At 46.7% G+C, this 16,369-nt stretch overlaps 1 protein-coding gene across 1 annotated transcript in view; it reads left to right on the top strand.

Annotated features, from left to right (window-relative positions):
• LOC138514670 (serine/threonine-protein phosphatase 6 regulatory ankyrin repeat subunit C-like) overlaps window positions 1-16,369 on the top strand; it is a 1,495,665-nt gene that overhangs the window by 202,952 nt on the left and 1,276,344 nt on the right. The window contains exon 6 of the mRNA XM_069630097.1: window positions 2,953-3,002. Coding sequence (XP_069486198.1) covers window positions 2,953-3,002 — 50 coding nt within the window. The remainder of the gene's footprint in view (window positions 1-2,952; window positions 3,003-16,369) is intronic.

Raw genomic sequence — 16,369 nt, 5'->3', positions numbered from 1 at the left:
TAGTCCTTTCACGATTTCTGCATTCTGTGTACCTCCACTCCCTTTCTCCTCCCCGTCCCCTCCCTCCCCCTGTTTGCCTGTCTCTCTCACGTTTTAAATGGCTTGGTAACAATGAGGTTAATTGTTGTGAGCAAGCGACGAGTTGGCCGCGAAACGTGTGAACGCCTCGATATGAGGAGTGGTTGCACTTGCAAGTTTTTGCTTTCCATTGTGAAATGCTTTTCCATGGATTTTTAAATACGACGTGATTTTGTTTCCCTGTGAAATTCAATAAAGAACAGTTTTTAATCAGCGGCTTGGATTACGACTTCTTTGTAATGGTGAGGGGTCACCAAGATACTATGGAGAGTGCAGCTTGAATTGTCTACCTAACAGGTAGAAAAAACAGTGTGTGTGTGTGTGTGTGTGTGTGTGAGAAAATGTTGTTGATTTGAATGTGTGTCTTTTGTTGGTCGGATAGGAATGTTCTACACAAGACATAAAATTAAAAACTTAGAGAGGGGGTCACTCAGAGTTGGCTCAATTCGGGGTTTTAACATATACCACTGGAAGTATTCCATGGGGATACAGACGACAGCATTTTGAACAGAATTTCTCCTTAAAATCTTCTGATTTTTATCTCCATATAAGAGGTGTAGTTAAAAAAGTCAAACTAGGCCCACATTTTGTTAAACATGTTTTCCCTGTAAAGATGGGAAGTGCAGGCACTTCTTTCAATTCAGTGAAACATGTTTTTACAAAGAGCCATGCTAAGTGGGTGAAGGTGTGGGCATCTCTGATGCCCTTCCTCACCAGCTTAACCACGTTTTTCATAAAAGGGTCAGAGCCTTTTGTGCAGAGAAAAATGTAGAGTAGTGGTTTAAACCACTAATGTACATAATCCATTTGCACCTTTATTTTCTTGAAGGTGGTAATGGCTGACATTTATTTTTTAAAACACTTTTTTATATTACCACCTGCAGAGGTAGTTCTAAAATACCTCCTCAGGTATTCCAAAAATACCATCTCTGCTGGTGGTAAACTCTCAATTGGATTGATTTTCACAAATAGCACTTGTGGAGGTGGTAACTTTCTCCTGCGGTATTAGATGAAAATAATCCACCCAACTCTGAATGACCCCGTTGGTTTGTAGTCTGATAATGAATACTTGAATGTTACATTTTTCTGTGCGTGTTTTTGAACTGTGACCAATAATCACCACAAACAATCCAACAGCTATTCTTATAAGCCCCATATAGAAAAATTGATCCATCGCTATTCAGGATGCTGTTCAAAATATTTTTATAATGAGCTTACCAGTGAGTAAGAAATTCAACAGAGGAAAGCGAAAGCGTTCTTTCAGAATAAACTGGGGACAAACTCTAAGATGTGGACCTTTACTTCCTCGGCAAGTAGGAGCTATGATAAAGTGCTGATGAGTGTCACAGACCAATGGTGTATAGCATGCCATGGTGTCAACATTACTAATCAGAGTAATACAATCTTGTCATTGAAATGCGTACATGACCGCTGGGCATTATGAACATGCCCCTGTGAATAGGCCCTTCTCGCTCTCACCCACTATGGAGGGCCATTTGTGGGGACCACCATCCTAGGTATATCTGCAACCCTGCTGAAATCAAGACAAGTGTTTCACTCTATCTAACTAGAATCCGAGCAGGCCTGAAAGCATGGCATCCTTCAAGCAGGCTAGAATCTAAAGGATTTCACCTTTTCAATTAGTTTTACATTTTGAAGCTCTGGCTCAGAGAGCAACAACCCAGCCAGCCTGTGGGCCAAGTGACACTTTGCCCCCTTGCCAGTCCAGGCTTGCAAAGGTGACGGGTCTATAAGTGAATTGGAGTTCTTTGACAACACTTCTGTGAGACGCCAGCGGTCTCACGACTTGACAAGTACATTCATTTGTCCCAGCTTTACAGGACTCAACCAACCTGTTGGGAAATTGTCCAGCTTCCTTTACGTCCTGTCCTTTAGGAAAAAAACACTAACATGTCATGCTATCCATGGCACACACCCATGATGGATCATGTGCCCGGTGAAGCAGATCGTAAAAAATGGCAATAGATGTGTTCACCTACTTGTTCTGGGCAGTATATTTTTGCTATGTGCGGCCGAGCTGGGGAGCAGAGTAGCCATAACATGATTGCCTTTATTTCCCACTCTGACATACCAAGGTTGATGCCTTAATGACAGCATAGAAGTTCATAATGGCGTTAATGTAATGGATTCCTATGAAGTCTGACTAAAATGAACACCTGGTTAAAGCAGACAGATTCTATGGGAATCCTGTGTTAATGCCATCTGCAAAGGGTACCTTGCAAGCAGCATTTACACTTCTCCATCAGCATGGTCTAAAAGTGACCAGTAAAAGGTACACCACATAGAGGAAATGGGTAGAATTACACAATTAACGTAGGGGTTGAACATGATCCTGAAATTCAATCAAGAACACTGGCAGCAAATCTTCTCTGTCTGTCCAGTCTGCACACTATCTCTGACTCTCTGATCTGATGGTTGATTGATTTTAAATGGAATCACAAAGCATTCGACTGAAAAGGAATTGTTTTTTGCAGCTGAAGTTTTGCAGAGTAACTATTTAAAACCGAAGTTCGGTACACATTGGAAAAAAAAAAACACATGTCCTAGAGCCCGGTTCTAGGGGTGAACATCAGTGGTAAAAGGCTGCAGGTGGGTGGGGGCGATCAGGTGGATGAGTGGAGATGCTGACAGTTAAGGCTTATTTTTTTTTTTTTCTGTAAATTGCAGTGTATTTTCAGACATTATAGGATAGTGCAGTCCCCATTGGGATTAGTTTGTTAAGCAGCCGAGAAACTATGGTGACTGTTGGCACGCCCTTTGGAAAATCACACAACACAGCACAAAAGGTGTTCCTTCAGTATGAATGGAGGCTGAAAATATTGCCTGGCTTTAATCACCAATATTGTTTTTTAGGTATTCTGTGAGAGCAAGTCCATAAAACAGCTTTTAAAAGAAAACTCGCTGTAAGTACTGAATGCATTTGTACATTTATCAATTTGTATTACCTCACCTGTAAATCTTGCGTGTATAAATTAATCACTATTAACCACCGCAAATCTACCCCTTCATTCTTATCAAGTTCTGTCAGACTTGTGGGGTGGGTCACAAAGGGAACATAACTCCCCGATGAAACAATGTCTAACTGTGACTCCCTTGCATGTTCCATTTTCATACTTGTTAATATTCGCTCTGTTGTTCTGAGTGCAAGCATTACAGTCTTTCTCACAGTGGTACTAAGAGCTGTTCTAATGTGCCGTGCCCGACACACTGCTGCGAGAATTGTTAACGTCAATCTTTCACACAGAACAGCCAGAACACGCACCCCAGTGTTTGGTTAATACATTGTTTTCTGACACAAAGACATTGGATTACGCTGCCAGTGTCCATGCGTGGGAGGGAGCCTGTTGCCATAACGCTCTGATATTAAATGCAAATCTCTTTGGTTTCTTTAGTGTAAATAAGTGCTCTTTCTCGTGACATGCGGCCCTCCTTCTCATGAGCTGTGCACATGAACATTAAGCTATCATAAATGAATGTGTTTTATATTTAACAATGCGAAAGCAAATGGGGCTCTTTCCAAGTGTGGTGGCATTCTCAGAGTAATTATGTGGAACTACTGACAAACTTGGTTACTGTTGCCGCCACTCGGTTGGCAGAACTACTGCCGGATCCTGATTGGCAGGATGGCGGGGTTACCCCCTATTTTTGGAGCTCATAGAAGCCATTGGAGATGTTGCGGATTTGCCTCCGTTGATAATTTCGCCCATGGTAAATCCACAACTTTTTGGCATTATAACAGAGGATTTACCTTCACCACTTTACTGGTTAAAGATGTCATTTGGTGGCGTGATACAACTGGTGTATCATCCGCAGAGCAATCTGGGACATTGGCCATGAAAACCTGTCTAAATTGGAGAATCTCTACTCCTCAACAAGGACATTGAAATTAGCAAATCAGTGATATAGATGCATTAGTAAACATTTCAAGAAGAAACCCTTTCAACTGAAGGAGACTAGCCATTATAGGCTCAACACTTTGGAACCATCTCCTTGAAGACTTGAGAGCACAGGAAGACCCCTTAATGTTCATCAAATTCCTTTAGACTATACTGTTTATTTCTGCTTTTGAAAATGCAATGTCTGAGTACTCAGTTCAACACAAGTGAAATACTTTGACTGTGAACCATTGCAAGAACTTTAAAGCAAACTTGATGGTGCTGTTTTTTGGTAAATGTTAGTTGTAAGATGGAACTGTACATTTTCTTATACCGCTGGGTATGCTCAAAGGTGAACCTTGGTTTAGCTATGACCAGGGTGCTGTGACGAAATGAATGCACATCTGCAGGAGAACAGGGATGAGTACTGGTAAAACCACTTACTCATCTCGAAAACTGCTATAAAGCCAGCAGTGATCCTAATCATAAAGGTAAAAGAGACACACCCTGATGAGTACATCTATTTTGCCTTTAGTGGTAATGTGGGCTGAGGACAGGCTATACCCTCGGGATGGGTATGAAGTGATAAAGTAGCAACCCACACAATAATAGTACAGAGAATTCACAATAAAACAATGTCCTATAAAGGTTCTTTAAACCTTTATAGTCTTTAATTAAATAGTATTACATGCAATAATCTAAATAAAAACACAAACAAAAGCCCGCCCCTGTTAAGAGAACACAGAAAATGCAGACTGGTATAGTATGGCACTCTAGGTGAATGAGCAGGGGTGTTCATGCAAGAAACTGCAGCAATGTCTCCTTCAAATTATATGTTCTTAAAGAATAAGCCGAACAAGGGGGCTCACAAGTCAGTATGGTCACAGAAAGTGGGCCTGAGGAAAAGGGCCTTCTAACAGAACTTTAGTCTCGTCTTAGGAGGCTTGGGAGTGCCAACCCAGCTTCTTGAAGCTGTTCAGTGATCGAACCAGGTTCGAGGTGATGTGAGTCACATTGATTCAGTGGCGACTTATGTCGAGTTTGGCGTTGGGATGGGTCTCTATGTGAGTTAAGTCTGTGCTTGAGACAATGTATTTCGATGGGCAAAACAGATTTGAGTTGGTGGTCAATCTTGTGCCCCTCTCCCATCTCTAGCATATGACACAGGAGCCTCCGTGACGTATGTCTATACCTCTTTATTTCCTCTAGAGAACTCCCTACTTCCTTCGCATGCACATCCCCTTCCTCCCTCCTCCCGCCCCCTGCTCATAGTCCGTCCCACTTAAAGGGACTTCAGTCCATTTCTCGCCACAAAACCTCCCCCTTGATTATCAGGGAGGTTTGTAGTTTACATCTTTTTGATGAGGCGTAGGGGTTTTCCGTGTGGCTCACTGTGGGCGACCTCGTGATTCACGACTCTCCACGAACCGCTCCATACCTGGTGGGTCACTTGCTTCTTCAGCTGTTGGTCCCTTGTCTTCATTTGCTCTCTTCTCCATCAGTTCCGGTTCTTCCAGGTGTAGTTTGCTGAAGAAGGAGGCATTCTGGGTTATCTCACCGCCGCCTACTCTCGCAGTGACAATCGGCCCCTTCACCTCAGTAACTAGGAGTGGCTCTGAGCTGTATCTTGGATCAGTCATCCTTTGCTGTATTTGTCTTACTAGAACGACCTTGCCGACTGGGAGCTGTTGTTCTTTTGCTCTCCTCTTTCGGTCCTCCCATTCCTTTGCCTTTCTTTTCCACATATTTTTCTCGAATTGCTGCATCCTCCTCTGGTGTCTAGTCTTCCATTTGTGGGAGGCAGGTTTGCGGTTTGTATTTTACCATTAGCTCTAGTGGCGTCCGTCCCGTTGCTATGTGTGGTGTGTTTCTGTAGCTCCTCAGTATTTGACATATCGCTGGGGAAGCTATGTTTGATCGGTGGTGGCCTTCTGTCGGGTTCGTTTGATGGTGGCCATGAACCTTTCGATCATACCTTTGGCTTGTGGCCACAGTGATATGATATGATATGGCATTTGTAACGCGCCTATACACAAGTGTTTCAAGGCGCGACGAGGCAGGGGGGGAGGGGAGACAGACAACGATCCTACTAGGCCAGGTGTCATTCAGATTGCGCAAGTGCAAGGGTAGAGGGGAAGGGAAAAGTGCAAGGGGGAAGTGAGAGGGAAAAGTGCAGTACAGGGTAGTAGAATAACAAGATAAATACTAAGGACCAACTGGTGGCAAGTGCAAGGTAAGTGCAGACAAGTGCTGGGAAGGGGGGGCTGTAGGGATACAGAGACAGTCCCGCAGTGCAGGGGTTGCCAGGGAGGCAGTGCAGGGGAGAGTGGCTGGGCCAAGGACCGAGATCGGTGAGTGGCCCAGTTGCAGATTCAGTGCAGTTACAGTAATTTTAGGAGGGCAGAGGGGGAGAGAAAGCGGAGGCAAAGAGGAAGGTTTTGAGGTGCTTCCGGAACTGGAGATGGTTCTCCTCAAGTTTCAGGGAGGCAAGAAGGCTGTTCCAGAGGGAGGCCCCTGCTGCGGAGAGAGATCTACCCCCAACTTGTTGCTTGGAGAAGCAGCTGACCCTGAGGGAGTTGGAGGCGGATGAGCGAAGAGCTTGAGAAGGAAGATATTTAGGAAGAGAGAGTTGAAGGTATTTTGGCCCATGGCCCCAGAAGGCCTTGTGGTCAATGCAGAGGGTTTTTAACTTAATCCTCGCAGCCATTGGGAGCCAGTGTAGCGATTGTAGTCCTGGAGAGATACGGTCCCTGGGCTTGAGGCCAAGGACAAGTCTTGCAGTCCTGTTCTGGATGAGTTGCAAAGGGCGGAGAGTAGAGGCAGGCAGATTTAGATAGAGGCTGTTACAGTAGTCCAGCTTCGAGAGAACCAGGGCTCTAGAGACAGTGAGCTTCTGGGGGAAGGAGAGGAAAGGAAGGATACCTCTAAGGAGGTATAGCTGGTAGTGTGACTTCTTAGAGACGTCAGAAATGTGAGGAGAGAAAGAGAGTGTGGAGTCGAAGATGACCCAGAGGTTGTTTGCCTTGCAGGTAGAAGCAGCAAGAGGGCCAAGAGAGGCCGGCCAGAGAGCTGCAGGGAACGGAGGGAGTGGGTGTGCCGATGAGTAGAATCTCAGTCTTACTGGCATTAAGGCAGAGGTCATTTGCGGCACACCATTCCTGGATAGCAGAAAGACAGTCAGAGATGAGAGACGGAGAAGAGGAGGCCGAGGGTAGCCTGAAAATGAGCTGGGTATCATCCGCATAGCACTGAAAGTTGGGGCAGAGAGCGGCGATGCGGTGGGCAAGAAGTGCCAGATACTGGTTGAACAGCCAGGGAGAGAGATTAGATCCCTGGGGGACACCACAGGTAGAGAAAAAGATGTGAGAGAGGAAGGACCCAAGTTGGACTTGGGAGGGTCAGTCATAGAGGAAAGAGGTCAGCCACGCCAGAGCCTGACCAGTGATACCCAGGTTATCACGGAGACGGTTGAGCAGGATGGTATGATTGACAGTGTCAAAGGCAGAAGAGAGATCTAGCAAAATGAGAACACATGGAGTGTTAGAATCAAGGTTCGAGAGCAGGTCCTCACGGATATTCAGGAGAGCAGTTTCCGTGCTTCTGGCGGCTCTGAAGCCCGATTGATGGTCATGAAGACTACCAACAGATTCGGCATGGAGATTAAGCTGGGAGATGGCCAGTTTCTCCAGGAGCTTGCCCAGGAAGGGAGTGATAGAGATTGGGCGATAGTTAGCCGGGCAGGAGGGGTCGGAAGAGGGTTTCTTAAGAAGGGGGTGCACAAGGGAGTGCTTGAGGGGGGATGGCAAAGGAGTGATTGCAGAAGTCAGCCAGGGCAGGAGCCAAGGAGTCGATGTAATGTGGTGTGATTCTCTGGTGACGGAAGCCCAGGTGCATAGCGAAACTGTGAAAGTCTTGTCCTTGGAATGGCGGGCCATTGTCAGTTTTTATGGTGTTGGGAATCCCCCATTCACTGAAAAGTTTGTCAATCACTCCTACGACATGGCGAAACAAGATGGACTGTACATGTTTTATTAGTGGGAATCGTGAGTATTCGTCTTTTATTACAAGGAGGTGTCCTCCTTCTTCAAGCAGGCCCCAGAAGTCCATGGCTATTCTTTGCCAGGGTCCATCCATTAGTGGTACTATTTGGAGTGGACACGGGGGACTGTTCGGCATTGTCTTTTGGCAGGGAATACAGTGGGTCAGGGTGTCTTCCACAGTTGCTTCCTTGTACGGGAACCACACTTTGTTTCTCATTATTTTCTTTGTATTTGCGACCCCCCAGTGACCTTCATGGGCTATGGTCACTAGTGCTTTCCTCAGGCCTTTGGGAACAGTATCCCTTGGTCGGTTGTGGCAAGTTTGTTCTGTATTTTTGTCATTCTGTGCAGCTCTTTTCTGTGCACTTCCCCGTTCACAAACTGTTCTGTGTTGAGGTGTTTCCATTTGTTTGTGTTGGTGAGGCATATCGCTGCTTGTATCGATGGGTCGGCTCCGCTTCTGCTGGCGAATGTCTCTGTCGTGATGGCGGGGGAGGGCATTGAGTGATAGGTATGAGATGTAATCCTCTGCTTCTTGTCTCATTGAGTCTCCATCTTTTCTTATGGATACCTGGACAGATAGTCTTCCAATTTGGCTTCACCGCCTGGCTTGTGGATGATCTGATAATCATACTCTTGGAGGCAGATGCCCGATCACTCGATGCACACGGGCATTTTGGTTTTGGGGTTGCCAAATAAAAAGCGTAGTGCCTGGTAGTCTGTGATGAGGGTAAATCCTCTGCCAATAATGAAGTGATGAAACTTTTCACATGCCCATACCGCTGCCAGGCTTTCTCGTTCAGCTTGGGAGTATGCCTGTTCTGTGGGCGACAAGGCTCTTCTGGCTTATGCAACTATGTCACACTTGTGGGGTTTGTTGAGGCTCATCTGGGCAAGTATGGTGCCCAGGCCGACAGGGCTGGTGTCAACGCTGAATTTCCATTTCCCACTCTTGATTGAAGTATGCGAGTTCCTCCTTGATGGTGCTGAATGCTTCTTGAGTGGGTCCCATTCGAACAGGGAATCTTTCATGAGGAGCATTTGGAGGGGGTCAGTGAGGGTGGCATAGTTTGGCAGGTAGCGAGAACAGTAGCCGGCTATCTCTAGGAATGATCATAGTTCTGCTACTCCAGTGGGGGTGGCTTAGCTGACAATGGCACTGATTTTGTCAGGGTCGGCAGTGATACCCTGGTCTGAGAAGACGTGTCCAAAGAAGCGTAGGCTTCGTCTGTTGATGGCACATTTAGGGTTGTTGAGGGCGAGTTCGGTCTTGTGCAGAATGTCACACACTGCTTTCAGTGCAGTTTCATGTTGTTCTTGTTTGATTCCAAAGATCAGAATATCGTCGCTATAGTTAAGGGCATTGAGCTCTGGGGATATCAGTCTGCAAATTGTCTCTTGAAACATTTCCGCGGCAGAGGATATCCCGAAGTTGAGCCGCTTGTGGCGGAACATCCCTTTGTGTGTTGTGAAGGTGGTGATTGGTCTGGAGGTGGGCTCAATTACCAACTGGTGGTACCCTTGATTTAAATCTAGTTTAGAGAAGAGGGTGGCCTGGTTGAGCTTCACTAGCTTGTCCTCAATGTTCAGTCCTGGGTGTCTCTCTCTCTCTGGATTGCAGTATTTGGAATGTGCATGCCCACACAGAGGTGCAGGCAGCCGTTGTCTTTTGGTACGACTACTAGAGGGTACACCCACGGTGTGGGGCTGTCCACCCCCTCAATGCTATAATTGTCAAGGAGGAGTTGTAGTTTGTGCGTTACTTGGGCCTGTAAGTGGAACCTGACTCTGCGGGGGTGCTGAGGCACTGGGCGAACTCTCGGATCAATGTGGAGGGATTTGATGGTGTCATTTAGCATGCCCACCCCTTCAAATAGTTTCCGGAAGGTAGATTTAAGTTCTTCAATGTCTAGATCTCGGCACAATGTGGTGCTTAGGACTTGGACCCGTGGGGGTTAGCCTTGTACAATGTCGGATGTGTCATATTGGATGTCAATCAAGGCTAGGGCAGTCCGGTTGCTGAGGAGGAATCGCCCTGTCGTTGGGCTGTGGATGACATGAATGGTGATGGGCACTCTTCGTCCTCTGTGAAGCAAGTCGCATTGAAATTAGCCTTGGAGCGGGTTTGCTGCTCCCCACTGGAATGTACGGGCCTGAGACTGGTATAGTGGATAGGCAGTCGCTATGGCCTGATAGGTCCCCTCACTCATGACGTTGACCGTCACGTCAGTGTCCACAATGAACTGGTTGCTTAGGCCTCCTATTTGGGCAGCAGCTTTTGGCGCTGTGCTGTTGTCTGATGTGTCGCTGATGAGTCTGACATAAACTCTTTATTGTATTTGTCATGGGTGTAGTATTTGTCATCCGCCTGGCAAACTCCTTTGGTTGGTGCCAGGTTTTCGTAGGGGTCATGTACGTAATACGGTGCTCAATACTCATTTATGTCATATTAGTGGCTGAGTCCCTGCTCAGGATTGCAGTCCGTTGGTGGGTTGGGTGCATAGTAATATGCATTGACGTATCGTGCTGACGGATCAATGTTCAGGTCTTGAACTGCCCTTATGAATCCTGGTTGAGCATATTTCTGTCCTGGAATGTTCTCGAGATGTCTCGGTCATGGTATGGTCGAGGACTCGGTCCTATCAGTTGTTCAGATCTCCTTGTTGGGCCCGGTAGCAGTGCCAGTCTGTATGCAGTGAGCATTGGAGATTTTTCCCTGCACATTGCCTGGAAATGCTTTTCTTGGCCACATCTCATACACATTGACCTATGGCCGGGCCCTGGCCTCTGTGGGGATATTCAAATCCGCACCTGTAGCATTGCTTCTCTTCTTGGGGGCGTCAGTGTGGGCTCCGGGTCTCTTGTCTGCCTGGCGTTCCTTGGTAGCGGGTGTGTCATTGGGGTCCGGTAGCCAGTGCTGCAATTGTATCATTTTTCTTTGGGTTTTCCATGGCTGCTGCTTGCACATCCACCCTTTCGTATATTCTTGCTATATCGACTATTTCCTGTAGCGGGAGGGGTTTCTTCAACAGGTGTTTCTGAAATTGTGAGGAGGTGCACCCTTTGATTATCCGGAGTCTAATTGCTTCATCATCATCTAAATTGGAAAAGTCGCAGTAGATCTTTTTCTTAAGCCAGGGTACAAATTCCCCCATTGTTTCGTGCGGTGGTTGGCTGATTGAATGTATATCTCTCGTAGTCTCTGTTAGGGAGGATTATTAGTTTCCTGTTGACAGCAGAGATTAGGAGCTGATAGGTGGTATTTTCTTGTGTTGGGATTGTCTTCAGGACCCCGTTGATCTCTTTCCCGGCTAGATTGGTGAAGATGTCTGTTTTGTTGGGGGAGTCTTGGTCCCCTATAGCTCTCATAAAGTCCTCAAATGCGTCCATCCATTCCTCCTACCTATGCCTTGGATCATGGTGTGGTTGGAGTGGGAACGGGTTGGGTCGTTTTAGGAAGGACACCCTGGAGGTCAGTCCTGTTCCAGCCACAGTATGGGATTGTGCGCCTGCAGCTGCCGCTAGCCATGCTCCTTCGGTCATGATGTCCATTGTGGGTCTTTGTGGGAGGTGTGGATTTCCTCATGATCTCCAGCTGGATGCTTTTTTTTGTTTGTTGGGTCGGAGGGGGAAACTTCAGTGGGTGATTGCCTCGCACTCTTTTACTGGTTGACCTTCGCTCACAGGCTGGGCCAGTGGTGCCTTGCCGGGCAGTAGTCCTGGTCAGTGCTTCTGGTGGCGCATGTGTAGGGCACGTGCAAATTGTGCGTATATGTAATGTTCCCTGGTGGGTCAGTGGCTTGGTCACATGCGTTGTAGATGTAGTTGTCCCTAGTGGAGTAGTGTGGTGGGCACGTGTGTGCTGTGCACGTGTTGTACTGTTCCCTGGTGGCATAGTGGGTTGGCCACGTGTTGCACCTTTGCCGCTTCGATTGGGGTTTGGTCCGCTATCAGTGTGCACTGTGTGTCGCTCTTTACAGCCCCACGTGGTGCGCTGGCTCCCCCTGCAGGCCTGTTGTCTCTCCATCTTCCTTTATGGTTGCCTATGCAGCGCTGGTCCCTCCTGCCCCTGCTTCTGATGGCATCTTACCGTTGGCAGTGCAGGAGTCTCTTGTCTCCTCCGCTGGGTCCTTCTCACCCCGGAGTGATGGTCTGGGTCTGCTACTGCGGTCGAGAGGTCCTGCTTGCTCGCGGCGGCTTGTGGTGCTGTCCACTGCCCTCATCAGTATCGTGGTGGGTCCTCCTCACCCTCGGTCGTGCTTTCAGCTCTCCTTGCTCACGGCGTTGCTGGCATTAAGCGTGGGCTGTCGCTTTGTCGCCAGTTGTTGTGCCCCTCTCCCACATCTCACATATGACACAGGAGCCTCCATATTGTGGGTCTCAACCTCTATATTTCCTCTACAAAACTCCCTTCTTCCTTCCCATGCCCCTCCTTTTCCTCCCTCCTCTAACCTCCCTCCCTGCTCGTAGTCTGTCCCTCTTAAAGGGTATTCAGTCCATTTCTCGCCACAACACTCAAGTCAGGTAATAACATGGTTCTATTGGGTCGCATTGGCATGCAACAAAATGACTTACAGTGGTTCGAGTCAGTAATTGAGTTAGGTCAAAGTGGTGCTCAAAGATGCAGCAAGTCATGTGCCTTCAGAGCACTGAGCCGGCATTTAGGACAAAGAGGCGAGGAGTGCTACTGGTATGAAATGGTGTTGGACTGGTTCAAAGAGGCAAAAGAATTCCAAAAGCAGCACCAATAGCTCAAAGGCATCAAGCATGGTCCTAGCAGTTTGAAAGTGGCTAAAAGTGATGAAGCTGGATTCCAGACTGCGTTGGACTTCTCATGTTGCTGTGAGTCCCACTCCAGGGGCTCTGGGCCTAGGTGACCTCTTTCTGTTCTGCACTCCCACTCCAGTGAGTTTGGTTGGCACTTACAGGGGTTGCTTCTGCTGCAATGAGTAGCCTTGTTCCAGTGCAGCTGGCAGGGCCGTAGTCCTTGATCCACAGCAGTTCACCCCAAATGTTCCATGGGGTTGGTTAGGGGACAGGGTCCTCCTCTGCATTGGTTGCCTTCTGCCTTCACCTCTATATCAGAATATCTTGGAATGGACTGTACTCACAGCAGAGGTCCAAAAGTGTACTGTTATCCTGATGTCTAAAGGTGATTCAAAGAAGGGGTATAATGAAATGCCTTCTTCTGGCCTCTGTCTCTCTCTGATTGTTATACCTCCCGTTCCCAAGCATGATAACTTCAAAGGCCCTTTGGTGTGCAACACCCTGGTCTGAAGCTGGCTTTTGTTATGTGGAAACTCCTGTGGTCCGAGCGGAGATGTCACCCATACTCAAGGGAGTCACAGGTAGGCAGCATCATGGCTATGATCTGACTTGGAGTAGTGGAGACTGCTAGGCTATCCACGAATATACATCCCATTGACATCACTGACCTAACTCACAGGGTTGACACTTGAATGATATTGAATTGGGTTGTCATTAATTATTGTGTGCACTCTTCAGTCACCATGCCATAACCAGGTATGACTTATTTTAGAGATTCCCCTACCCTCCAGACTGAAAAGGCAACAATTATTTCATTTTATTTTTGAGGTATATAAGTTAAAATGCTAACTCTGGCTTCAGGGGCTTGGTACGTCAGCAGCTGCAAGGATGCATCTGTGACCCTTGAAACGGCTCTGTGCCACTGGAGAGCTGGGGCTGCAGATGTCAGAGGACTGGTGCAGAAAAGGTTCAATATGTCTTTGATGGACTTTGCACTCTTATTCTGATACATGCTCACATGGCCTTCACACTGTAATTTGGGAAGTACAGAACAGGAGACAGAGCTTTTATTCTACAAATTAACGAAAATGTGATGCCCTGCCCCTTTTATTTACCAAGTAATGTGTTGTCCCTTTTTTCCTAATTTTCTCATTTTCACAAAAGAATTACGTTTATGTACTGAAGAAAGTTTGGTTCTGACAGGTTGAAGCTGCTTTAGTTACTAACATCCAACCCCTCCGAGGTGTCTCTCAACGGCTTTTTATATTCGCTCCCAATAGTTCACTGCTGCTTACATGCAGATCAACACACTTCCTTATATTTTCTTCAGGCCTATAAAACATTCACTCATATGCATCACAACATGTCTCGTCCTTTGAAAAATGGCAACAATGAGACAAACAACACCAAAGAACAAAATAACAGCACATCTTGAGAAAACATGCACTTGAATGTACTTCAAAGATAAAGCACAAAATCCCTTAACCATTCGGGTGTTTATCTGGATCTCACTGTTCTGCCCAAATTGTCATCACACCTGTTTCATGTTCGTGTGTGAACTAGGACTCTGGTGATACCGGTGGATGAAACATATAGAAAGCAGAGTAATAAAAGTGCCTACCTGAGGTCCACAGATAGAGGGCGTCCGGGTGGGCCCCAGGTTCTGGAGGGGCTGTCTGATCTTTAAAGTGCTTTGCTCCACTGGCAAGAGGACAGGTATTTAGCCCAATGGCACACAGAGGAAGTGCAAGAGTTCAAACATGGTGTTGACGAGGTCTGTTGTCTACCATTGCTGGCGGCATGTAGACAAGGTGGAAGTCCGAGCAATAGCATTTCAGAGGGGATGGCTTGAGCGAAGTAGTCCTAAACACAATTCAAAAGGAAGCAAGCGATCTGGGTCAACAAGCAAGACAAACTCAATTCAATGGGAAATCCAAAAGCAAATCCAAAAGGTCTAAAGATCAAGATCCAGTAGATGGCCAAAGGGTAAAGGTGCTGATACAGGAATGCAGGACACTATGTTGTGGAGCATTCCTCAACTAGTAAGGCCACTATAAATAGGTATCCGTTTAAAGATGGCCACTAGGGAAGCAATGTGAGCCAAGGAAAGGAAAGGGCCTACTCCAGTTAGCCACCACACATGACAAGCAGCTGTGACTGCTGGGTAATGCGGTCGATATTGCTGGTGTCCTCTCTAGCACCTCTGGAGACATGGCGTGAGCCTCCAGGTGTGTGGATGATGGTCTGTGGGCTGAGTGAGGGGGCACTGATCCTGCCACGTAAGCATGGAGTGGGTTGGGTGGGTGGCAAAACCCTATTGGGGTTTGAAGGAGTCCTGACACTGCCAGCGCATCTGTGCAGGTGGCCAAGAGTGATGTGTTGCTGAGGAGTGAAGAGACAATAAAGGTGGCATGGGGCATGACCAGCCCTGCTAGGGCAGGAGAGCCAAAGGGAGGCTGGCACAGTGGGCGTAGAGCCATTCCTTGCTGCACCCGACCGCATGTCTAAACATACTTACTGTGGGCTTTTCCAAATCAATGACATCTGGGACACCACTTAACACAGACACATTTTCAGACTTGAAGCCCTTACTATTAACTTTCCTGTGCACATAAACGGCCAAAATTCCATTTAGGGCCATCCTCTAAAATCACAGAATTATTGTCAACCTTCTTGACTCTCTTGGGATTACCAAACCTCAATTCTCCAATGTCATCTTATTTTCACCATGTTTCCAACATTCACACAAGTAAGCTTGACTCTCCAATTAGAGTTAATTGGTGAACATCTTCTAATTTCGTTGGGTTGAACCTGTTTCTTCAATGACACTGCTTCATTTCCACCTTTCATCTTTTTTCTCCCGTTCCATGGTGACCACCAGGACACATTGAAGTTAATTGTAACATCCTCTCATTAACGCAGATTGTGCTCTAAGGTAGCATTAGAAATCGACTGAATTGTATACACAGTACAAAATGCTGATCAATAAAATGTAAGCAGGTGCCAGAATCCAATAAAGCAATTTGGACAGCAGGAGAGCTTACCATGGATAATATTACATGTAGTAAAACATTTAAAGCAGCTTGTGCTGATCAGCATCTCATGGTCGAGCACTGATGTTTTCTGACAGCCAAAGATTTTTCTAAACAACATGTCCAGACTTGTCACTATTTAAGTACAGTTCTTCCTTATGAAGGCTGACCACTTCAGTTTACACATTTGTCCAGGCTCAATTTCCACATTAATGCTGATTGAGAGAATGCTCCACTAAGAGTGGCTTCCAGGAGTCATTCTCCCAGCAGAGTCTTCTGTTGCTGTTCTATTATAATGAACAAATCAATCAGTGTAGTTGGAGAGGAAGGTGATTCAAAATGATAGGTAACATACCTTTGAGATAATTCCACTAGCATTGATGAAAGGCTGACACTAAGGAGACCAGAAGTCATAGCTTCAGCTCTGGTATGAGGCCCTTGTATTGTTTCCTCTTTCCTGTCTGGGACCATGGTTTTCCCCCAGTGAGTCCTATGAATTTATCCCATGTCGTTGTATACAAGGCTAGGGTGCACAACAAAAAATTCCCTGTTTCCT

This window comes from Ambystoma mexicanum, chromosome 12 (assembly GCF_040938575.1).
Source record: "Ambystoma mexicanum isolate Mex_15411 chromosome 12, UKY_AmexF1_1, whole genome shotgun sequence".
In the NCBI taxonomy this organism is placed as follows: Eukaryota; Metazoa; Chordata; class Amphibia; order Caudata; family Ambystomatidae; genus Ambystoma; species Ambystoma mexicanum.
This window is presented reverse-complemented; position numbering and strand designations above follow the sequence as displayed.